The sequence below is a fragment of the Ruditapes philippinarum genome, unplaced genomic scaffold, assembly GCF_026571515.1.
Source record: "Ruditapes philippinarum isolate M1 unplaced genomic scaffold, ASM2657151v2 ctg8601_1_1_1_1, whole genome shotgun sequence".
NCBI classification, from domain to species: domain Eukaryota; kingdom Metazoa; phylum Mollusca; class Bivalvia; order Venerida; family Veneridae; genus Ruditapes; species Ruditapes philippinarum.
The window spans coordinates 33,918-61,428 of NW_026863601.1; the positions used below are offsets into that span (position 1 = coordinate 33,918).

A 27,511-nucleotide genomic window follows, 5' to 3' on the forward strand; every position below is an offset into this window, starting at 1 on the left:
TCATGCTTCATTGATGCAATTTTCAAGGCTTATATATTATAATTTCTCAGTCATGCAAGAGGGAATTATCACTTTTCATATTCAATTCAACCATTCATATTATAGGAGATATAATTATATACATGTTGTTTCACAATCAATATATAAATCCAACTTGTTTCTAACAAGGGTTTTTTTTTCACAACATTTCATCAACATCATTGCAAATTTAATCTATATGAAAAGTTTGCTAAGATGAATAAAGATTTTTTTTTCTTAACATTTAAAAAATGGCCAAATTTTTTTTTGAAAACCCTTGCTACAAATAATATGGATAAAAAATGCCTTTATTTACCTTTTACATAGAAAATAACTTTAGAGGTGATGGAACCAACCTCATTTACAGCCCGACAGGTATAGGTACCAGCATCTTCCACTCTAGCCTGAGGAATGATCAAAATACCGTCACCAAGAATGGCGTCTGCTGGAAGTGGTCCGTCATTTCTTGACCATGTGATAGTTGGCAGAGGTGTTCCTAAAATATTGCTTTACCTCTTAACATTGTCATAGCAAAAATTTCAGGCATTGTAGAGCAATTTAAAAAAAAATCAAAAGTTTCAATAAGTTTCGGCAGAACGAAAAATTTTAACAAACAGAGGAAAAAGAAAGAGTTTCAATAAGTTTGCCTGAAAGATGTTGACATCTTTGGCAGAACGAAAAATTTTAACAAACAGAGGAAAAAGAAAGAGTTTCAATAAGTTTGCCTGAAAGATGATGACATCTTCGGCAGAACGAAAAATTTTAACAAACAGAGGAAAAAGAAAGAGTTTCAATAAGTTTGCCTGAAAGATGTTGACATCTTTGGCAGAACGAAAAATTTTAACAAAGGCAAAAGAAAGAATTTCAATAAGTTTGCCTGAAAGATGTTAACATCTTTGGCAGAACGAAAAATTTTAACAGAAGAAAAAGAAAGAGTATCAATAAGTTTGCCTGAAAGATGTTGACATCTTTGGCAGAACGAAAAATTTTAACAGAAGAAATAGAAAGAGTTTCAATAAGTTTGCCAGAAAGATGTTGACATCTTTGGCAGAACGAAAAATTTTAACAAACAGAGGAAAAAGAAAGAGTATCAATAAGTTTGCTTGAAAGATGTTGACATCTTTGGCAGAACGAAAAATTTTAACAGAGGAGAAGAAAGAGTTTCATTAAGTTTGCCTGAAAGATGATGACATCTTTGGCAGAACGAAAAATTTTAACAAACAGAGGAAAAAGAAATTAAATCTTTTAAAAAATCTGGAAACAAAGTGATGCCTCAGAAGCATTTATCACAACTAAATAACATGAAAATTGCAGACTCAATTTCATTGAGGGAAAATGAATAAATGCAACATCCCTCAAACCCCTTACCACCAGTTTGAGCGGTAATCATTCCCAACACTTAATAGTGCTGGCATCAATCATCCCAACGGACCAGAAAAATATAACAACAATGAAGTGAAGTATATGGAAACTTTTTACAGCTGCCACACAGCACTTGCACCTGCTCCAAACCTCAAACTGAAAGTTCAAATCAGGTTTTGAAAAAAAACAAAACTATCTGAATCTATGAAAAAATACTTTGAATTTAAAAGGATATAAAATGTAGGTCATACCTGTAACAATACACTCTATGGAAACCCTGTCTCCAACATTGACGTACTGTGTATCAACATTCTCTCCATGGCCATCATCAATACCTGTAATAATCAAACTTCATTACTCAATCATTATTTTCATAAAAAAGAGGAGTTGACATGGTTAACATTTATGTAACAAATCATACATAAATTTTGCCTGACAGAAGCTGTATCATTTCTTAAAAGGTAGATGGTGATAAAGGTTCCTGCTACAAAGGAAAAGAGTGAATGAAATAACCAGAAAGTAGCTGTTTGGTTAAGAACACATTGGAAGGTAATTTATAGAGGATATTGAATTAGTGCAAATTTTATACAGAATTTATTGAACGAGTTGAATAAAATTATATTATGCGAGCCTCTGTCGAGTCTAATATTATCTTATTCAATGAGTTCAATAACTTCAGTAATGAACTTACACGAATATAATATTCTATTTATCACATACCAAAAATAAAGACAGTTTGAAATGATAAAGAAATATTTTTCATTGACATGCCTATAACGCTAACATTTAGCGCGTCTTAACGCTATGCTTATATAAAGCAAATGACGTCACATCAATATATATGCATGGCTGTGTAATACCATTTTTACGGAGTCGCAAAATTGACACAGATATGTGATAAACCTGGTCATGAAACACCCAAGAATGAAAAACAAGAGGGCCATGATGGCCCTGAGGTCGCTCACCTGTATAAAGGCACCCGGAGCGGGGCCAGTTTAAACCCCAGGGCTTTTATTTGAACAAACTTGGAAGACACCCATTAGAAGATGTTTCACAATGTTAAGTTTTTACTACACACATATAATGAAAAACAATGATCTACTCCCCCCCCCCTCGTCAGCTCATTGGGTTTTTCAAAAGAAGATTTTTTAAGTTTTTACTATACACATATAGTTAAAAACAATGACACCCTGGGGCGGGGCCAATTTTGACCCCCAGGGCTTTTATTTGAACAAACTTTGTAGACACTCACTAGAAAATGTTTCATGCTCAATATCTAAACTCCAGCTATTTGGTTTTTTTCAAAGAAGATTTTTAAGATTTTGCTATACACATATAAGGAAAATCAATGACCTCCGGGGCGGGGCCAATTTTCACACCAGGGCTTTTATTTGAACAAACTTGGTAGACACTCATTAGAACATGTTTTATGCTAAATATCTTAGCTCTAGCTCTTTGAGTTCTTTAAAAGAAGATTTTTTAAGATTTTACTGTATGCATATAGGGAAAATCAATGACCCCCTGGGGCGGGGCCAATTTTGACCCCCAGGCTTTTATTTGAACAAACTTTGTAGACACTTACTAGAAGATGTTTCATGCTTAATATCTAAACTCTAGCTATATGGGTTTTTTCAAAGAAGATTTTTAAGTTTTTGCTATACACATATAAGGAAAATCAATGACACCCGCAGCGGGGCAAAGTTTGACCCCAGGGCTTTTATTTGAACAAACTTTGTAGACACTCACTAGAAGATGTTTTATGCTTAATATCTAAACTCTAGCTCTTTGAGTTCTTTAAAAGAAGATTTTTTAAGTTTTTACAATATGCATATAGGGAAAATCAATGACCCCCGGGGCGGGGCCAATTTTGACCCCAGGGCTTTTATTTGAACAAACTTGGTAGACACTCATTAGAACATGTTTCATGCTAAATATCTTAGCTCTAGCTCTTTGAGTTCTTTAAAAGAAGATTTTTTAATTTTTTACAATATGCATATAGGGAAAATCAATGACCCCCTGCAGCGGGGCCAATTTTGACCCTAGGGCTTTTATTTGAACAAACTTGGTAGAAACTCATTAGAAGATGTTTCATGCTAAATATCTTAGCTCTAGCTCTTTGGGTTCTTTAAAAGAAGATTTTTAAGTTTTAACTATATGCATATAGATAAAATCAAAGACCCACTCGGGCGGGGCCAATTTTGACCCCAGGGCTTTTATTTGAACAAACTTGGTAGACACTCATTAGAAGATGTTTCATGCTAAATATCTTAGCTCTAGCTCTTTGGGTTCTTTAAAAGAAGATTTTTAAGTTTTTACAATATGCATATAGGGAAAATCAAAGACCCCCTGGGGCGGGGCCAATTTTGACCCCAGGGCTTTTATTTGAACAAACTTGGTAGACACCCATTAGAACATGTTTCATGCTAAATATCTTAGCTCTAGCTCTTTGAGTTCTTTAAAAGAAGATTTTTAAGTTTTTACTATATGCATATAGGGAAAATCAATGACCCCCTGGGGCTTTGATTTGAACAAACTTGGTAGACACTCATTAGAAGATGTTTCATGCCAAATGTCTAAGCTCTAGCTCTTAGGGTTTTTAAAAAAAAGATTTTTTAAGTTTTTCCCTTTTGGTTTTTTAATGGAATTTAAATTTTTGAACAATTTTGAAAGGGGTCCACCCAAGGATCATTTCTGTAAAGTTTGGTTGCAATTGGCCATGTGGTTTAGGAGGAGATGTTGTTTGACGCCATTTTTTGAAGGACACACGACGCACGACGGATGCAGAGTGATGACAAAAGCTCACCCTTGAGCACTTTGTGCTCAGATGAGCTAATAACAGTAAAAAATAGTGTTTTTTAAGGAAAATTCTAAGTTCAAGGGGAAATAAATCTGAAAATATTGGTGCTAGAGTTATGGACCTTGTCACATAAGATGCGATTGATGATAAGGAACATATATTTGAAGTATGAAGTTTATCCCTTAAGAAATAAATAAGTAACAGTAAAAAATAGTATTTCTAAGGAAAATTCTAAGTACAAGGGGATATAAATCCAAAACTATTGGTGCTAGAGCTATGAACCTTGTCACACAAGATGTGGTTGATGATAAGGAACATATATTTGAAGTTTGAAGTTGATACCTTAAGAAATAAAGAAGTAACAGTAAACAATAGTATTTTTTAAGGAAAATTCTAAGTGAAAAATATTTTACTGCACCAAAACTTTCATCTGAAATCTGGACGGGGACGCCGGGGCGAGTAGGACAGCTATCCATATTATTCGTATAGTCGAGCTAAAAACCATGGTAACACACACCCAGTGCAGTGCGTAAATTTGCGTTGACATCAGGTACTTTATGATGTGTATATTTTACAATATGGCGCTTTTAGATTTCAAAATACCCCAAAACGTCATGAGCCATATCTTTGACGTTGTCAGAAAACATGACTTCATTTAAGCCATATTTATATTTGCAATCACAATTCAAATGTCACTTGTTAAAGAACAAGAACTGTCGGAGGACAGTAACGCTCGACTATTCGAAAATTTGTCACAAGGGTGTTTCATTGAGTATAATAATGGTTACCTATATGAATACATAAAATTGTCCGAAAAGGTACAAACCCTTCAAGTTTCAATATATTCCCTTCAGTAGCTATGGAGATACAAGCTTACACACTAAAACTTAACCAAGAATTTATGAATCGAAAAAGGGGCATAATTATGCGAAAAAGTAAATCAGAGTTATGGGACTTGTGCCAATCATTTTAGATAATCACAGACAACTAGAGTGTGAAGTTTCAATCCATTCCCTTCAGTAGTTATGGAGATACTAGCTTACACGCAAAAACTTAACCAAGAATTTCTAAGTCAAAAAAGGGGCATAATTGTGCAAAAAAGCAAATCAGAGTTATGGGACTTGTGCCAATCATCTTAGATAATCACAGAGAACAAGTGTGTGAAGTTTCAATCCATTCCCTTCAGTAGTTATGGAGATACCAGCTTACACGCAAAAACTTAACCAAGAATTTCTAAGTCGAAAAAGGGGCATAATTATGTAAAAAAGCAATCAGAGTTATGGGACTTGTGCCAATCATCTTAGATAATCACAGAGAACAAGTGTGTGAAGTGTCAATCCATTCCCTTCAGTAGTTATGGAGATACCAGCTTACATACAAAAACTTAACCAAGAATTTCTAAGTCGAAAAAGGGGCATAATTATGAAAAAAAGCAAATCAGAGTTATGGGACTTGTGCCAATCATCTTAGATAATCACAGAGAACAAGTGTGTGAAGTTTCAATCCATTCCCTTCAGTAGTTATGGAGATACCAGCTTACATACAAAAACTTAACCACAGGGACGCCGACGTCGCCGCCGACAAATGGGTGACTGCATTTAAGCTCGATTATTCTGCGAATAGTCGAGCTAAAAACTCGCGTTAAAAGTATGTCGTTGGAATGTCTCGAAAATCGACTCTGTTCGACAGTAGCTATTACAGACGGTTCAGTCAACACTAAGGATTTTGAAATGATAATTGCTTATGTATTCATTACATATATTATATTTTTGGTTTCCAATTGTATAAATTATTTTATTATTTTACGTAAGAGTCTAATGGAGAAATTATGTCAACAATTAATAGTCAGGGATTAAAATCGGCTATGCGTTTTATTTATTTTAAAATAATGGCAATTTTGTTCTTAGTTGTATTATTCTTTTATTTTCTCAAATGTACATGTATGTATGATACATTATCATTCAGAAACATTATATCAATGAAAGACATAATATTGTTTATTGCATGTGCGATTTGTCCAGTAATCAAGTTACAGAAGGAAATAACGGAAGTTTGCGTCATTACAGGAGCTCTTTATGATCATCCATTCTATAACATTAAGATGCAGACTTGTACAGAGATACATGTATATATATAGGCAGTCGATCCGCCGCCATCAACAACATGTGGAACACGTATTGGCCTACTTCATGAATGAGTAAAAAACTGCTCCATTAAAGACAATATGCTTGTGACATTGTTTACATCAATTTTTAAGTTATACCGTGCGCCGCATTGCATACATATGCATGCCAATAACAGCATAGCTTTTTTATTTACTAATGTTTCATGTTGGTATTTTTTTAATTATTTAAGGGATAGATTCCGATTTATGTTCCGTGTATTTTTATGTAAATGCCTTTAACAGGCAAGAATGATCTACAAAGTCCTGTTAATTTTTGATCATCCCTCATGATAGGACACTTCTTACAATCAGAGACATAAATAACAGAGATAAGCAGCTCCTATATATTCCATTGAAATATCACTCATGCCTATCAAAAAGTGAAAAATTAGGCATTTTGTAGCAAATAAAACTTAATGGATGTACATTTGATCCTTTAATATAATATACCATTTAAAAGGTAAATCTTTTATACAATAGATATAGCTTGAGATATACTGACTACATACTAGGTAAACAATAGATACAGCTTGAGATATACTGATTACAAACTAGGCAAACAATAGATATAGCGGGATATACTGACTACAAACTAGGTAAACAATAGATAAAGCTTGAGATATACTGACTACAAACTATGCAAACAATAGATACAGTTTGAGATATAATGACTACAAACTAGGCAAACAATAGATACAGCTTGAGATATACTGATTACAAACTAGGTAAACAATAGATACAGTTTGAGATATACTGACTACAAACTAGGCAAACAATAGATACAGCTTGAGATATACTGACTACAAACAAGGCAAACAATAGATACAGCTTGAGATATACTGACTACAAACTAGGCAAACAATAGATACAGCTTGTGATTAACTGACTACAAACTAGGCAAACAATAGATATAGCTTGAGATATACTGACTACAAACTAGGCAAACAATAGATATAGCTGCATATATCCAGACTACACACTAGACAAACAACAGATACAGCTTGAGATATACTGACTACAAACTATGCAAACAATAGATACAGCTTGAGATATACTGACTACAAACTAGGCAAACAATAGATACAGTTTGAGATATACTGACTACAAACTAGGCAAACAATAGATAAAGCTTGAGATATACTGACTACAAACTAGGCAAACAATAGATACAGCTTGAGATATACTGACTACAAACTAGGCAAACAATAGATACAGCTTGAGATATACTGACTACAAACTAGGCAAACAATAGATACAGTTTGAGATATACTGACTACAAACTAGGCAAACAATAGATATAGCTTGAGATATACTGACTAAAAACTAGGCAAACAATAGATATAGCTTGAGATATACTGACTACAAACTAGGCAAACAATAGATATAGCTTGAGATATACTGACTACAGACTATGCAAACAATAGATACAGTTTGAGATATACTGACTACAAACTAGGCAAACAATAGATATAGCTTGAGATATACTGACTACAAACTAGGTTAACAATAGATACAGTTTGAGATATACTGACTACAAACTAGGCAAACAATAGATATAGCTTGAGATATACTGACTACAAACAATAGATATAGTTTGAGATATACTGACTACAAACAAGGCAAACAACAGATACAGCTTGAGATATGCTGATTACAAACTAGGCAAAAGATAGATACAGCTTGAGATATACTGACTACAAACTAGGCAAACAATAGATATAGCTTGAGATATACTGACTACAAAGAAGGCAAACAATAGATACAGCTTCAGATATACTGACTACAAACTAGGCAAACAATAGATATAGCTTGAGATATACTGACTACAAAGTAGGCAAACAAAAGATACAGCTTGAGATATACTGACTACAAACTAGGCAAACAATAGATATAGCTTGAGATACACTGACTACAAACTAGGCAAACAACAGATATAGCTTGAGATACACTGACTACAAACTAGGCAAACAACAGATATAGCTTGAGATATACTGACTACAAACTAGGCAAACAATAGATATAGCTTGAGATATACTGACTACAAACTAGGCAAACAACAGATATAGCTTGAGATATACTGACTACAAACTAGGCAAACAACAGATACAGCTTGAGATAAACTGACTGAAAACTAGGCAAACAACAAAAATAGCATTAGATATACTGACTACAAAGTACGAAAACAATAGATCGCCTGCACATATTCTGACTTCAAACTAGGCAAACAATAGAAATAGCTTGAGATATACTGACTACAATAGATATACTGACTACAAACTAGGCAAACAACAGATACAGCTTGAGATAAAGTGACTGAAAACTAGGCAAACAACAAAAATAGCATTAGATATACTGACTACAAAGTACGAAAACAATAGATCGCCTGCACATATTCTGACTTCAAACTAGGCAAACAATAGAAATAGCTTGAGATATACTGACTACAATCTAGGTTAACAATAGATACACCTGCATATATTCCGACTAAAAACTGGGCAAACAATAGATATAGCTGCATATTTTCTGTATACAAACTAGGCAAACAATTGGTTAATACAGAATTCATTTTAGTTCAATTGTGTAGGAAGCTTTAAGCTTATAGACACACTTTCGAATCTGTTCCTAGAAGCAACCAGTACTGAGCAAAAAGTGTAAAGTTTCTTGCTTAAGGAAACAATGATTTGCCTCTTATGGATTTAAACCCATGCCGCTAGAGATCATAAGATTACCAGTCTGAGGCATTACCAACTCGGCCATGCCGCCACTTCAAGGCAAAACAATTGATACAGATAGATATATTCTGACTACAAACTAGGCAAACAATAGATATAGCTTGAGATATACTGACTACAAACTAGGCAAACAATAGATATAGCTTGAGATATACTGACTACAAACTAGGCAAACAATAGATATAGCTTGAGATAAACTGACTAAAAACTAGGCAAACAATAGATACAGCTTGAGATATACTGACTACAAACTAGGCAAACAATAGATACAGCTTGAGATATACTGACTACAAACTAGGCAAACAACAGATACAGCTTGATATATACTGACTACAAACTAGACAAACAACAGATACAGCTTGATATATACTGACTACAAACTAGGCAAACAACAGATACAGCTTGATATATACTGACTACAAACTAGGTAAACAATAGATACAGTTTAAGATATATTGACTACAAACTAGGCATACAATAGATACATCTTTAGATATACTGACTACAAACTAGGCAAACAATAGAAACAGTTTGAGATATAGTGACTACAAACTAGGCAAACAATAGATAAATCTTGAGATATACTGACTACAAACTAGGTAAACAATAGATATAGCTAGATATATACTGACTACAAACTAGGCAAACAATAGATAAAGCTTGAGATATAATGACTACAAACTAGGCAAACAATAGATATAGCTAGATATATACTGACTACAAACTAGGCAAACAATAGATACAGTTTGAGATATACTGACTACAAACAAGGCAAACTGATACAGTTTGAGATATACTGACTGAAATCAAGTGTCATGCCTAAGAGCATTCAAACAGAACAACACATTTAAGATCTAGGTAGGTATTGACTTTAAATCAGTGGTCTCAATCGTGGGGTCAAATAAAGAACAAAACAAAGAATTGGGACTGAATCTGGTGGTCTTAGAGTGTAGGACAAAAGCCCCCCACCCCCCCCCATTTAAAAAATGACAAGGTGGACAAAAGCCCCCCCATTAAATTTACGCATAGGACAAAAGCCCCCCCCCTCAAAAGTGCAGGTAGGACAAAAGCCCCCCCAGTCCATCAAACAAAAGCCCATACCCTACTGTAAGAAAAAAATACGAAATGGAAATATTACTTTTAGTAATTACTTCGCAAAATATAATTAATATGTTATATGCAAGAAACAGAATCAAACATCAAATTAACAAAGGGCAATAACTCCAAAATTAGGACAAAAAGAGTTATTGTTCTTATGCACTGCACATCTACCCATTGAGATCTATTCACCTACAAAGTTTCATGTTGATATCTCTTATAGTTTTAGAGTTATGTCCCGGACAATATTTTTCTATAAGAGGAGATAATTCAAAAACCGGGCAAAATAGGGTTATGGTTCTTTGACACTGCACTCTCCCTCAATGCCTCTACCACTGTATGAAGTTAAAACAAATTATCTCCAAGGGTTTTCAAGTCATGCTCCGGACAAGACAACGGACGGACAGACGGACAAGGCGCCGACTATATGCTCCCCGAAATTTTTCGGGGAGCATAAAAACATATCCAGATCATTTTTAATACATGTAGATAATGATTTGACAAAACTGGTACTGATGCTGTCATACCAGGGATTTTACATAAGAATATCTATATACTTACTCTTTCCCCCACAGCCCTCTTCATCATTACCATTGGAACAATCTGTGATACCATCACAAGCTGCAGATGCCTCAATACACTGCCCATCATCACAAATAAATGAATCCGTGAAACATGCTGAAAATGAGAATAAAACATGCTTATCACACTATCATATACAGATAGATAGCTGAAGGATGGATTAAAATATTACTGTCATAATAACAGGACCTGCTGTTAAATTACATAAATTATAAAATTGCTGAGTATAACCACTCTACTATCAATAATACCTGGTTGTAGTATATGACTTATAAAGAGAGCAACTGTCATAAGTCATAATAACAATCAATGTTTTTCCAATTATAGAAGAGAACAGACAACTTTCACAATGTCACCAATGTACTGCCAATAATACAAGAGAACAGACAACTGTCATAATGACACCAACATGCTGCCAATAATACAAGAGAACAGATAACTGTCATAATGTCACCAAAGTGCTGCCAATAATACAAGAGAAGAGACAACTGTCATCATGACACCAAAGTGCTGCCAATAATACAAGAGAACAGACAACTGTCATAATGTCACCAACGTGCTGCCAATAATCAAGATAACTGTCATAATGTCACCAAAGTGCTGCCAATAACACAAGAGAACAGACAACTGTCATAATGTCACCAATGTTCTGCCAATAATACAAGAGAAAGAACTGTCATAATGTCACCAATGTTCTGCCAATAATACAAGAGAACAGACAACTGTCATAATGTCACCAATGTTCTGCCAATAATAAAAAAGAACAGACAACAGTTAAAATGTCACCAATGATCTGCCAATAATACAAGAGAACAGACAACAGTCATAATGTCACCAAAGTGCTGCCAATAATACAAGAGAACAGACATCTGTCATAATGTCACCAATGTGCTGCCAATAATACAAGAGAACAGACATATGTCATAATATCACCAATGTGCGACCAATAATACAAGAGAACAGGCAACTGTCATAATGTCACCAATGTTCTGCCATTAATACAAGTGAAAGAACTGTCATAATGTCACCAATGTTCTGCCAAAAAAAATACAAGAGAGAACAGACAACTGTCATAATTTCACTAATGCTCTGCCAATAATACAAGAGAAAAGACAACTGTCATAATTTCACTAATGTGCTGCAAATAATATTAGAGAACAGACAACTGTCATAATTTCACTAATGTTCTGCCAATAAAATAAGAGATTAGACAACAGTCATAATGTCACCAATGATCTGCCAATAATACAGGAGAACAGACAACTGTCATCATGACACTAATGTTCTGCCAATAATACAAAAGAACAGACAACAGTCATAGTGTCACCAATGTTCTGCCAATAATACAAGACAACAGACAACTGCCATAATTTCACCAATGTGCTGCCAATAATACAAGAGAACATACAACTGTCATAATGTCACCAATGTTCTGCCAATAATACAAGAGAACAGACATCTGTAATAATTTTACCAATGTGCTGCCAATTATATAAGAGAACAGACAACAGTCATAATGTCACCAATGTTCTGCCAATAAAATAAGAGAATAGACAACAGTCATAATTTCACCAATATGCTGCCAATAATACAAGAATACAGACAACTGTCAAAATGTCACCAATGTGCTGCCAATAATACAAGAAAACTGACAACTGTCATAATGTCACCAATGTGCTGTCAATAATACAAGAATAAGGACAACTGTTATAATGTCACCACTGTGCTGCCAATAATACAAACAACTGTCATAATGTCACCACTGTGCTGCCAATAATACAAGAGAACAGACAACTGTCATTATGTAACCACTGTGCTGCCAATAATACAAACAACTGTCATAATGTCACCACTGTGCTGCCAATAATACAAGAGAACAGACAACTGTCATAATGTCACCAATGTGCTGCCAATAATACAACAGAACAGACAACTGTCAAAATGTCACCAATGTGCTGCCAATAAAACAAGAGAACAGACAACTGTCATAATGTCACCAATGTGCTGCCAATTATATAAGAGAACAGACAACAGTCATAATGTCACCAATGTTCTGCCAATAATATAAGAGAATAGACAATAGTCATAATGTCATCAATATGCTGCCAATAATACAAGAGAAGAGACAACTGTCATAATTTCACCAATGTGCTGTCAATAATACAAGAGAACAGGCAACTGTCATAATGTCACCAAAGTGCTGCCAATAATAAAAAAACAACAGACAACTTCCATTATTCACAAATGTGCTGCCAATAACACAAGAGAACAGACAACTGTCATAATTTCACCAATGTGCTGTCAATAATACAAGAATACAGACAACTGTTATAATGTCACCACTGTGCTGCCAATATTACAAGAGAAGAGACAACTGTCATAATTTCATCAATGTGCTGTCAATAACACAAGAGAACAGACAACTGTCATAATGTCACCAATGTGCTGCCAATAACACAAGAGAACAGACAACTGTCATAATATCACCAATGTGCTGTCAATAATACAAGAATACAGACAACTGTTATAATGTCACCACTATGCTGCCAATAATACAAGAGAACAGACAACTGTCATAATGTCACCACTGTGCTGCCAATAATACAAAAGAACATACAACTATCATAATTTCATCAATGTGAATCCAACAATTATATAAAATAACAGACAACTGTCATAATGTCACCAATGTGCTGTCAATAATACAAAAAAAACAGACAACTTCCATTATTCACAAATGTGCTGCCAATAACACAAGAGAACAGACAACTGTCATAATTTCACCAATGTTCTGCCTATAATACAAGTGAACAGACAACTGTCAAAATGTCGCCAATGTTCTGCCAATAATACAAGAAAACAGACAACTGTAATAATTTCATCAATGTGCTGCCAATTATATAAAATAACAGACAACTGTCATAATGTCACCAATGTGCTGTTAATAATACAAAAAAAAAACAGACAACTTCCATTATTTACAAATGTGCTGCCAATTGTACAAGAGAACAGACAACTTCCATTATCTACAAATGTGCTGCCAATTGTACAAGAGAACAAACAACTTCCATTATTTACAAATATGCAGCCAATAATACAAGAGAACAGACAACCACCCATTATTATACAGCTGTAATTTAATTAATTTTATTAGACTTTTTGCATTATAACTTTTACCGGGAAATATTGTAAAAAGATTAAATCATTATAACTGAGTGAAAAAATTGTTTAAACTTTTGCATTAACTGTAAAATAAATAATTTTATAGACTAATGCATTTTATATGTAGTGAAAATATTGTATAGACTTCTGCCCTTTTAAATGTAATGAAAAATATTGTATAAAATTAACTGCCCTTATAACAGATGAAAATTATTTTATTTGAACCCTTAAATTTCATTATAAATGTAAGTGAAATATTTATAGGGGGGGGCTTACCCGGGATTTAACTGTTTTGAAAAAAAATTGTATTTGACCCTTTAAATGGGTTTTTTAACTGGAGTGAATTATTGTATAAATTTCTGCATTAAAAAACTGTAGTGATTATATTGTATATACTTACTGCATTATAACTAGTAAATATATTGTATAGACTTACTGCATTATAACTGTAGTGAATATATTGTATAGAGTGACTGCATTATAACTGTAGTGAATATATTGTATAGACTTACTGCATTATAACTGTAGTAAATATATTGTACAGACTTACTGAATTATAACTGTAGTGAATATATTGTATAGCTTTACTGCAAGATAACTGTAGTGAATATATTGTATAAACTTACTGCATTATAACTGTAGTAAATATATTGTATAGACTTACTGCATTATAACTGTAGTGAATATATTGTATAGACTTACTGCATTATAACTGTAGTGAATATATTGTATATACTTACTGCATTATAACTGTAGTGAATATATTGTATTATAACTGTAGTGAATATATTGTATAGACTTACTGCATTATAACTGTAGTAAATATATTGTATATACTTACTGCATTATAACTGTAATGAATATATTGTATAGCTTTGCTGCAAGATAACTGTAGTGAATATATTGTATAGATTTACTGCATTATAACTGTAGTGAATATATTGTATAGACTTACTGCAAGATAACTGTAGTAAATATATTGTATAAACTTACTGCATTATAACTGTAGTGAATATATTGTATAGCTTTATTGCAAGATAACTATAGTGAAAATATTGAATAGACTTACTGCATTATAACTGTAGTGAATATATTGTATAGCTTTACTGCAATATAACTGTAGTGAATATATTGTATAGACTAACTGCATTATAACTGTAGTTAATATATTGTATAGACTTACTGCATTATAACTGTAGTGAATATATTGTATAGCTTTACTGCAAGATAACTGTAGTAAATATATTGTATAGACTTACTGCATTATAACTGTAGTGAATATATTGTATAGACTAACTGCATTATAACTGTAGTGAATATATTGTATATACTTACTGCAAGATAACTGTAGTGAATATATTGTATAGACTTACTGCATTATAACTGTAGTGAATATATTGTATAGACTTACTGCATTATAACTGTAGTGAATATATTGTATAGACTTACTGCATTATAACTGTAGTGAATATATTGTATAGACTTACTGCAAGATAACTGTAGTGAATATATTGTATAGACTTACTGCATTATAACTGTAGTGAATATATTGTATAGACTAACTGCATTATAACTGTAGTGAATATATTGTATAGACTTACTGCATTATAACTGTAGTGAATATATTGTATAGACTTACTGCATTATAACTGTCGTGAATATATTGTATAGACTTACTGCATTATAACTGTCGTGAATATATTGTATAGACTTACTGCATTATAACTGTAGTGAATATATTGTATAGACTTACTGCATTATAACTGTAGTGAATATATTGTATAGACTAACTGCATTATAACTGTAGTGAATATATTGTATAGACTAACTGCATTATAACTGTAGTGAATATATTGTATAGACTAACTGCATTATAACTGTAGTGAATATATTGTATAGACTTACTGCATTATAACTGTAGTGAATATATTGTATAGACTAACTGCATTATAACTGTAGTGAATATATTGTATAGACTTACTGCATTATAACTGTCGTGAATATATTGTATATACTTACTGCATTATAACTGTCGTGAATATATTGTATAGACTTACTGCAGTCTGCTTCATCTTCACCTGATGGACAGTCGTCAATATGATCACATCTATATGTATCATTAACACAGGAACCATCATCACATTGGAGCTGGTATGGCATACACGCTGTAACAAGATATACTTGTAAATTGAGTAGTAACAATATATAAAATATTGAATCTTTTGTAATCTGTAACCTATTTAAACTCTAATAGGGGCTCTTAAAAAAATCTTTCTTTTTTTCAAACCCGTCAATTTTTAATTTTGGGGTATTCCCGATGGGGAAAAATTTTTTAAATTTTGTAAGCCAACAGTACAGAAGAGCTTGGGCAGAATTGGGTAGAACGTTTCAAAGGGTGGGATGGTTCTATATTTGGGCAAAAATTTCAGTTTCTTAAGCTCTTTTATATTGAAAAAAAACCCATGCAATGTAATTAATGGGGATTTACTGAGGCTAAAAAGGTAAATTAAGTGAAAAAAAATTTGGGTTTACAACATAAAGTAAAGCAAGCAAATTCATTATTTTGTATAAAACATAGTCATTATTTCCACAAATACAATATAGTATTAATTGCCAAACATGAATGGATTTTTTTGGGAACAGGTGGGATAATTTCTTGCATTTTTTATGAACAGGTGGAAATTTTTTTTAACTACATGTTTATACATACTACAGTTTGATTCATCATCTTCATCTTCAATACAATCTACAGTACCGTCACAGACCATAGACATTTCAATACATGTTCCGTTACCACATTGGAAGTCATCATAGCAACCTGAAATAAACATATTTCTTCATATTCACTTATATCTATATTTCAAGCTAAATATAATAGAAGGAAGAAAAAGTCAAATAAAGCCAAACACAATATAATGACTTTTGTATTTGAAGCATGGCTGATCAATTCATCCATGTCAAATTTATTAAAAAATAGGTAAAAAAATTACCATTTTTCAAGAGAAGTCAGTTCAAAATAAAGAATAAAATATACTATGCTAGAATGTCTTTATTGTATATTTTTCTGGATTTTAATACTGATTTAAACATGTTTTGGTTATATTTTCGTCAGTGAACCCACCTAACCAGAATTCCTTGATAACAAACCAGTAATTACCAATTTCTTCACATCCTACATGATTTCTGAGTCAGTCATGAGAGACAAATATCTCTATATTCAAGACCAATTGTCACAGAGAAATTACCCCTTGCCCGAGGATTAAACTCCTAGATTAATGATCTGATGCTCTGTCTATTAAGCTAAGCAGTCAAAAGTCGATTAAAATTAGCATAAGTTTGAGTCATTTAACACTTTATTGAAATAGCACAGTTGCAGGGTGCCCATTAAAATTTAGTTATACCTTTGCAAAGAGACATTTTTTGAGAGGAAAAAATCTTGGTTGTTACTGAGAGGTAATACCTGTATTGTATATATTGATCTGGAATTTGTATTTGGCTAAGTTGATTTTACTAGGCTAAATTTGAATAAGTGCATCATCACATAGCATAATCTGTTATAGTAAAATCCAAAGGAAACCAAAAACAAGCAACAGATTAAAGTATCTTGAACTTCAATAAACCTCGAACTGGATAAATTCTGACTACAAACTAGGCAAACAACAGATACAGCTTGAAATATACTGACTACAAACTAGGTAAACAACAGATACAGCTTGAGATATACTGACTACAAACTAGGCAAACAATAGATACAGCTTGAGATATACTGACTAAAAACTAGGCAAACAACAGATACAGCTTGAGATATACTGATTACAATCTAGATAGCTTGAGATATACTGACTACAAACTAGGTAAACAATAGATACAGCTTGAGATATACAGATTACAAATTAGGCAAACAATAGATATAGCGGGATATACTGACTACAAACTAGGTAAACAATAGATAATGCTTGCGATATACTGACTACAAACTATGCAAACAATAGATACAGTTTGAGATATAATGACTACAAACTAGGCAAACAATAGATACAGCTTGAGATATACTGATTACAAACTAGGTAAACAATAGATACAGTTTGAGATATACTGACTACAAACTAGGCAAACAATAGATACAGCTTGAGATATACTGACTACAAACAAGGCAAACAATAGATACAGCTTGAGATATACTGACTACAAACTAGGCAAACAATAGATACAGCTTGTGATAAACTGACTACAATCTAGGCAAACAATAGATATAGCTTGAGATATACTGACTACAAACTAGGCAAACAATAGATATAGCTGCATATATCCAGACTACACTCTAGACAAACACCAGATACAGCTTGAGATATACTGACTACAAACTATGCAAACAATAGATACAGCTTGAGATATACTGACTACAAACTAGGCAAACAATAGATACAGTTTGAGATATACTGACTACAAACTAGGCAAACAATAGATACAGCTTGAGATATACTGACTACAAACTAGGTTAACAATAGATACAGTTTGAGATATACTGACTACAAACTAGGCAAACAATAGATATAGCTTGAGATATACTGACTACAAACAATAGATACAGTTTGAGATATACTGACTACAAACAAGGCAAACAACAGATACAGCTTGAGATATGCTGATTACAAACTAGGCAAAAGATAGATACAGCTTGAGATATACTGACTACATACTTAGGTTCCAGACAAAATCTAGATATTTTATCAAGTTTATAGTGACCTTGACCTTGCATAAATTAACTTAAAATACTACGCCATGTTGGTAGACATGATAATGACCTTTTGATGACTAAATGGTCACTATACACATTTTCATTTGAACTTTGACCCTTATGTGTGGCCTTGACCTTAGCTGCAGGGACCAGAATTCCTTGACACTTTGTGTCACAATGGTGAACATTTGTACCAACTTAAACTGAAACCCCTCTATGCATGTACGCGTCAAGCCATTTTGAATGAACTCTAAGTGTAACCTAGACCTTTGACCTAGAGACCTCAGGTTCTTGTACATGACACAGCTTTTTATAGAGGTGAAAATTTCTATGAATTTTCATAACAATACCTCCATGCTTGTTGGAGATATGCTCTAGACAAAGTCTGAATATTTCATAATCTTTAGTGACCTTGACCTTGCAGAAATTGACCTAAATCACAGATGTTGTCATGATAATGACCATTTGTACTACAATCCCTTAAAAATGATGACTAAATGGCCCCTTACATATTTTCATATATTATTTGAACTTTGACACCTATGTGGGATCTTGAACTTAGCCCCAGAGATCTGATTTTTCCAACTGACACTTTGCGTCACATGGCGAACATTTTTGCAAAGTAATATTGAAATCCATTCATGCATGTAAAAGTTTTGCTCAAACAAGCATTTGTCAATGACCTTTAAGTAAGACTTTGACCCTCGACCTAGAAACCGGTTCATGCCTGCGATACAGTTTCTCGTAGTGGTGAACATTTCAATGAATTTTCATCAAAATCCCTCAATGTGTGTAGGAGATATGCTCGAGGCAAAAAGTGGATGCCGACTATCAGGGTCGTTTCTGTAGTACAACCCATTTTTCTAACGGGCGTTAAAAAAGAGGCATGGAAACCTTTACAAAATGTCTTTGTTTTTTCTCAAATTGTGCAAGGGTATTTTCCTTTGCCTACAAGTGAAGGTAATGGTCTTTAAAAAAGTTGTCATATATAAAAGTTAGCTATGGCATCCATCCTTTTGTTTAACAGCTAACACAGCTAACAATAATACAGAACTGTTTCTTTTACCTACCAAAATATGAACACCAACTTCAATCCATTCTAAATGCGCTAACTTGAAATGTATGAAAGATAATTTAAAATGAAATATTTTTTTAATAACTCATCAAAAACATCTCTGCTGATATCAAAATTTACAAACAAGTAGTAACACATTATGATGTTAATAAATCACTTACTACAATTATGTTCATCTTCACCAAACATGCAGTCTCTATGACCATCACACACTTTCTCCTTTGAAACACAGCCACCATACTTACATTCAATGTCAGGAAGACAAGCTGTATAATATGATATAATATAATTTCAGGAAAACAACAGTCTGTGTATCATAAACTAGTCACATGGGATTTCAGGACAACAGCCTGTATGTAGTATATTGGCATGGGTTGTCAGGAAAACAGCTTGAGTATAATATCATAGTCACATGAGATGTTGGGACATCAGCTAGTTATATAAATAGCATGGCCACATGGGAAGTCAGGACAACAACCTGTATATAATATATTCACATAGCATGCAATGAAGAAAGCCTATATATAGTATAGCGGTTGCAATCTGTCATAAATATAACAGTTAAAAAATTACAAAAGCTGTCAGAGAAAATAGGAATGGTTGACTAATGAACTACTGGATGCAGAAAAGGAAGAAAAAACTATGAAGAAAAAAATCAATAATGATATAAATATATTTATGTATCAGCATCAAGAAAGCACTCAAATATTCAATATTTTTGCACAGTGTCAATGAAATTTAAAGAGACATTCCTATACTCTTATTTGTAATCTGATCTCAATCCCTTCAGTGGCAAAAAATGATAAGAGCAAAATGTATATAAATATTTTTAAGTAAAAATTATAAGTTCAAAGAGGAAACATTTCTTGAAATAAAGATGCTAGAGTTATGAACCTTGTCATGCATGATGTGAGTAATGACAAAAAGCAATTTTCTTATGTCTAGACTAGATGTCTTTTTCAATAAAAATGTAACAATTTTCAAATAAATAAAAACTAGAAATGTGTCCATAGGACACGGGTGCCCCCACCGCGCCACTGTTCTGTCAATCTTATGACTCTAGGTCAAATTTTTTTTGAAAACTAAAAATCTTTTACTTAGTAAAGGGCAAGAACTTTACAAATACTGAATAAATCCACAAGCAAACCCCAAGGTGCATAAGTACACATGCTGACCAACATTCTTGTAAACTTTCAGGCCTACAAGTGAAATTCTTTTTGAGCTATGCAGGAACAAACAGGAGCTAAAATTTTCATCCTATATGACAAAGGTTTTGATAACAAACATGTATGTCTTTGAAGTTCCTAAAGTAAAAAAGAAGTTACAGAAAAAAATAAGGACAATTCTAAGTTTAACAGGAGTTATGAACCTTGCTATATAAGTATTTAAAGATGCTAGAGTTATGAACCTTGCCTATTATATTTTGATATTATAAGGGAATTGATATGAAACGTAAATTTAAAGTTGAAAGTAAATCCTTTGAAAAAAGAAAAGAAATAACAATTAAAAAAATTCATGGGGGAATAATTCACATGATGTGGCGATAATAAGTTACAGATGTTTGAAGTTTGAAATAGATACCTTAAGAAATGAAGAAGTTATAGTAAACAATAACATTTTATAACATAAATTCAAAGTTTAAGGACGGATAATTCTGAAAAATATTTTTGCTAGAGTTACGAATCTTGTCACACACATCATGTAGGTGATAAGGAACATATTTTATTTGAAGTTTGAAGTTGATACCTTAAGACATAGGAAAAAATAGTTCAAAATAACATTTTTTTTAGGAAAACTAAGTTTATGGGGAGATAATTCTGGAAAGACTGGTGCTTGAGTTAAAAACCTTGTCACATATGATGTGGTTGATGATAAGGAACATATATTTGAAGTTTGAAGTTGATCCCTTTAAAAATAAAGAAGTAAAAGTAAAAAATAATATTCTTTAAAGACAGTTGTAAGTTCAAGGGGAGATAAATCTGAAAATATTGCTTCTAGAGTTATGAACTTTGTCACATAAGATGTTGTTGATAATAAGGAACATCTATTTGAAGTTGATAACTTAAGAAACAAAAAAAGTTATAGTAAAAATTATTTAACTGCACAAGATTTTGATCTGAAATCAGGACATGGACGCTTGGGTGAGTTGGAAAATCTCCATATACTTCGTATAGTCGAGCTAAAAATGAATAAAATAAACAAATGTATATAATCAAAGATAAAAGACTGCTTTAGACAGACCAGGTATAGACATATGTCATACATACATATTATACATTACCACAGTTAAGTTCATCCGAGGCATCAATACAATCGTTATATCCGTCACAGACATAGCTTCTATCAATACAGTCACCATTATTACAATGATACTGGTTCGCCTTACATTCTCCTGTTGTTATAACACATGAATATCAAAATAATTATCAAATTTAAGATAAAAAACTTCTTCCTCAAAAGCATAACACTTTTCATTGATTTAGTTCACATTTGAACAAAAATCAGAAGGATTTTCTTCTAAGCTACCAAGATATAATATTTATATTATAAATATTTATATTATAACAAATCTAAGTAACATTTATACACATTTATACACACATTTATACAATGTTTTAAATTACAATGTATTGTTACAACATATGTAGCATTTATATGTTACAATGCATGTAACATTTATATGTAACATTGTATGTAACATTTATAAATTACAATGTGTAAAAATATATGTAACAATGTATGTAACATTTATACATTACAATGTATGTAACATTATTATGTTACAATGTATGTAACATTTATACTTTACAATGTATGTAATATTTATATGTTACAATGTATGTAACATTTATAAATAACAATGTATGTCACATTTATAAATTACAATGTATGTCACATTTATACATAACAATGTATTTAATATTTGTATGTTAGAATGTATGTAACATTTATATGTTACAATGTATTTAACATTTGTAACTGTAAAAGTAATTTTATCTCCTCCTTATTATGAAGCTATCTTAACAGTAAAGCTTACAGTTTGATTGATTTCCATTCAGTTGTTATAGAGAATGTTTTATGCCAATTTTAACCCATGCTTATATCTCTGTGGTGTGTTCACCTTTTCAATTTACCTGGATTACTAACTAGTTATTACCAATTTCTCTGAAAATGTCAACTACTTAGCTCGCAGAACTTTTGAATCAGCTAATAGAGACCAATGTCCACTAGACTTGATGTCAGACATCATTGTCACATAGACATTTTGCTTTGCTCTTGGACCAAAAAAAACCCAGCAAGTCCTGGATTACAATTTACATTCATTTCCTTTTGAGATTTACGTCCAGATTGTAGTAGTGAAAAAGCCTGTGCAAAAGCAGGTAGATATGGAAAACAAAAATAACAAAGATGGAGAATTAAATAAGATGGTATGTAAGTGAGTGATGCTTACTACAGTTTTGTTCATCTGTCCCATCCTGACAGTCTACATGGTCATTGCATACTTTATCATATCTAATACATGTATTGGCATCACATTGGAGATCTAAAACCTTACATCATACAGTAAACAAAGTCAAATTACCCGTAAACAAATTACCCATTGTCAAATTACTGGTTGTCAAGAAGAAGTAAATAATATACAGACTATATATACATCTTATACACAAAGAGTTGCCAGACTATTTAAGTCACATTAAAGTACGTCCTAGCGCTATATACCATTATCATTTCACTTCTGCTAAGGGTAAACCGTAATTTTATGGTATTTGAAAAGGTAACTGAGAAGCAATTCATTCAAATAGAATTAAAAATGTATAAAATGCACCCCCATAAATAATGCAGAACTAGTGTTATTTCATAAATTTGCAAAGGTTGACCTTTAAGGTGAAGGTCATTCAGAGATTGATATATCAAAGTGAGGCTCTAAACAAGTGTTATGTCATATCCAAGTAATGGCTACATAGAATGAAGATTTTATGGCCAGTATTTAAGTTCATAGTCAAACATTGATACAGGAGAACTAACTATATGCCAATCTGTCAATAAATCAAGGGGCATAAGAATTAAACAAACTGATGGTCAGATGTTTCATTGAGACTCAGATAATTTGTTATTATATAGGTTGCTGACTGTTTACCTGTATCTTGGTGCTTACCAAGACATACCGAGGTCTCAGAAGGCTATATTCTCTGGTATATCCCATCAGCATTGTTTTGTAACTAATTTGTTATATTAAAATAAACTCATTTAATTACCTCACAGGACGCCTGATCACTGTATTGTTTGTGTGTATACTTAATTTTAATTGAAAATTATTGTAATGTAATAATTAGTTGATCAATATACACTAAATACATATTCAAAATATACTTCCATCACACTTCATACTATTCCTCTATCAAACTAAGTGCATTATTACATGATAAATGCACAACATAACAAGAGCGATCAGTGATCACATGTGTCGCCTCATGATGGTCAATTTCATGTTGGGACAAGTTTTGTGAAAGTCGGACAGACAGACGGACAGTGCACAACTAGACTTGGTACTGATCATTCCTGTAAAGTTTGGATAAAATTGCACCAGTAGTTATGAGGAGTAGTCCGGACAAGTTTTTGTGTATCTGGCAACACACAAAAAACATCTTTATATCAAAGGGCCATAACTCGGCCGAAAATCATTCAACCAAAAAAACCCGTGCAATATGCCCAAGGACTTGAGCTACAGATCAATCCTGTAAAGTTTCATTGAAATTGCAGTGGTATAAGAGAAGTAGTCCGGACAAACTTTAAAAATCAAAATTATTAAAGGGCCATAACTCTGACAAAAATCATTGAACCGGAAAATGCTGACAATATGCACAAGTAGACTTGGTACTGATCATTCCTGTAAAGTTTGGATAAAATTGCACCAGTAGTTTATGAGGCGTAGTCCGGACAAGTTTTGTGACGGACGGACAGACGGACAATCAGACGGACAGACGGACGTTCCAACATTTTGGGTTTAGGGGCTATTTTGTTTGTTATTTTCTTTGTTTTCTTAAGGGCTACTGGCCCATAAACCCTTTGATCATGGAATGAACCTATTGTTCTCTTTTGTTCTCTTTATTGTTATATAGCCCCTAGACCCAAAATGTTTGCTCGGACAGACAGACGACGGAGAAGTGATCCCTATATGTCGCCACTACTCCGTAGAGGAAAAGGAGACACAAAAAGGAATGATTACATGTCATATGACATCAGATATGACATTAATTAAACAAATGACTGTAGGAAAATTACTTGTACGCTCAATATTGTTCAACATAATTATTTTTATCAATTCTCTTTAATATAAGCATGTTAGAAAAAAAAATAAAGATATTATTTTTTTAATGCACAATGTATTGTTCAAATGCTTTGGTCTTCGTGATTATATCCTACGCATTTGAACTTGAACCGTGCATTCTTATACTTAAAAGCACTAAAAATTGATTTCTTTTTCCTAAATATCACAAACTGACTATTAGTGAATATACTAGAAAATGCCAATTTCTTATCACCATGTCATTGAATCTAGGAAGTAAGCACAATACTCAATTACATCAACAGAGGCAAGCACAGCCCTTAAGGCAGATAATTTTTCTTGGAATATATTTGGCAATGCATAATATTCGAGACATTATAATTATTATTATCATAATAAACATTTATATTTATTACCATATGTGAGCTCGAATGATTTCTCCACCCAACCTTGGTCTTTCAGCCATCCTTTGCACTTGTATATTCCAATATCCGAGTATAACATGTTCCTGATTGTCAGAATATTAACCCTATCAAATGTTGTTCTAACTTGATACATTCTGTAATACAAACAAGAGCTGTCAGCAGGACTTTGGACTCAACTATTCACAGTGCTTGATAGTAAAACAAGCCTTGTCAGGAGGACAGCAGGATCAACTTTTCACAGTGCTTGGTAGTAAAACAAGTGCTGTCAGAAGGACAGAAAGCACAACTATTCACAGTGCTGTCGGGAGAGCATGATCAACTATTCACAGTGTTTGATAGTCAAAGAAGTGCTGTCAGAAGTACTGCAGGCACAACTTTTTACAGTGCTTGGTAGTAAAACAAGAGCTGTCAGAAGGACTGCGGGCACAACAATTCACAGTGCTTGGTAGTAAAATACGTGCTGTCAGAAGGACAGCAGGAGCAACTATTGACAGTGCTTGATAGTAAAACAAGAGCTGCCATCTCAACTTTTCACAGTGTTTGATAGTTAACCCATTACGCGATATACACACCTTTTAACGCCTTTTTCACCCCCTTTTTTGTTGTCTGAAATGGTGAAAAATGCCTTATTTAGGCCCCCAACACTTGTTTTTGTTTGAGAAATGTTGTTAAAAAAAGTGACCACTTTTCTGCGCGGCCCCCAACCAAAGGATACATCAGGGGGTTGCCAGAAGGGGGATGTGCCCCCCTTCTGTTTGTGGGGTTTGAAGGGGGACGGGAGTCCCCCTCATCGCCAAGAAAATTTTGGGCCTGTGAGAGGCTAAAAATGACCCCAGATCGATTATAAGGTAACGTGTAACCAACGCTGAAAAGCATCTGACTCTATCTCAATCCATTGAGCACTTTGAAATCAATTTTGATGGAAAAATCAAGGCAAAATAGTAATTTTTGGCAATTTTGAGATGTCCACTCGTTGCCATGGTAAATTAAACCTGAACATGTTGTTGCAAAGGTAATGGTCCAGTCAACATTTGTGCCAAGTTTGATTAGTATTGAGGCAGTTTTTATAGTTTTATAACAATTTGAACTTGTAACGACAGACTTTTCAATAAAAACAGCATTTTTTCACAAAATCCTCATGAAGTAATGGGTTTAACAAGAGCTGTCAGGATATAAATCGCTAATGGTTAATAAGGCAGGGATGTGATCAAAATAACTAATGGTACTTAAGGCTGGAATGGGATTTAAATAACTAATGGTACCTAAGGCAGGGATGGGATTCAAATAACTAATGGTACCTAGGCAGGGATGGGATATAAATCACTAATGGTACCTAAGACAGGGATGGGATTCAAATAACTAATGGTACCTAAGGCAGGGATGGGATTCAAATAACTAATGGTACCTAGGCAGGGATGGGATATAAATCACTAATGGTACCTAAGGCATGGATGGGATTTAAATAACTAATGGTACCTAAGGCATGGATTGGATTCAATTAACTAATGGCACTTAAGGCAGGGATTGAATTTAAATCAATATTGTAGTACCAAATAAATTTGATTTAGGCATTATATTGAATAAAGATTGTTTTACTTTGCAAGCCTTTGTTTCAAGAGCTAATGGAAAGGTCTTATGCTAATCTGACCCCCAGCGTAGGTCCATTTTCCCTCAGCAATATTTTTAATGTAAAGAATATTTTTGAAAATGAATATCTTATTTTTGTCTCAGTATGAGCCTTACGGCAGATTTATCACAAAACAACAGAATTCAAGTTTAGTGGATGTTCTAAAATAAAGTTTTGACAAGTTTAACACTAGTTAATAAGTTACAAACCTTCCGCGGGACATTCTGACTGGATGTGGGTTCGGTGTCTTGTACCATTTAAGGGCTGGATCGGGGCCCGGTTCTGAACACAGAGCCTTGCAGTATATCTGATTAATTTGTCCACTTAAACCAATAACATATTCACCATCCTGTAGTTCCAGACCATCTTTCTGTATTGTGAGATCACACTGATTACCACTGCCTGTAACAATTGTTTTAAAATAAATATTTAGAGAATTTCTCT

The 27,511-nt window shown here is 33.1% G+C and overlaps 2 protein-coding genes across 2 annotated transcripts in view; both read right to left on the bottom strand.

Annotated features, from left to right (window-relative positions):
* LOC132722642 (very low-density lipoprotein receptor-like) overlaps positions 1-6,264 on the bottom strand; it is a 34,893-nt gene extending 28,629 nt beyond the window's left edge. Inside the window, exons 1-3 of the mRNA XM_060707163.1 lie at positions 6,242-6,264; positions 1,632-1,729; positions 335-514 (exon numbers count right to left, since the gene is read on the bottom strand). Of these exons, the coding sequence (XP_060563146.1) occupies positions 335-514; positions 1,632-1,729; positions 6,242-6,264 (301 nt within the window). The remainder of the gene's footprint in view (positions 1-334; positions 515-1,631; positions 1,730-6,241) is intronic.
* Positions 6,265-10,691: 4,427 nt separating this feature from the next.
* LOC132722644 (very low-density lipoprotein receptor-like) lies at positions 10,692-27,478 on the bottom strand. Its single transcript, XM_060707164.1, has 7 exons — positions 27,277-27,478; positions 25,432-25,574; positions 22,010-22,120; positions 19,890-19,994; positions 16,626-16,733; positions 15,973-16,080; positions 10,692-10,849 (listed from the first exon to the last, which is right to left on the bottom strand). The coding sequence occupies exons 1-7, from the start codon at positions 27,288-27,290 to the stop codon at positions 10,707-10,709; spliced, it is 732 nt and encodes a 243-aa protein (XP_060563147.1). The 5' UTR covers positions 27,291-27,478; the 3' UTR covers positions 10,692-10,706.
* Positions 27,479-27,511: the final 33 nt, after the last annotated feature.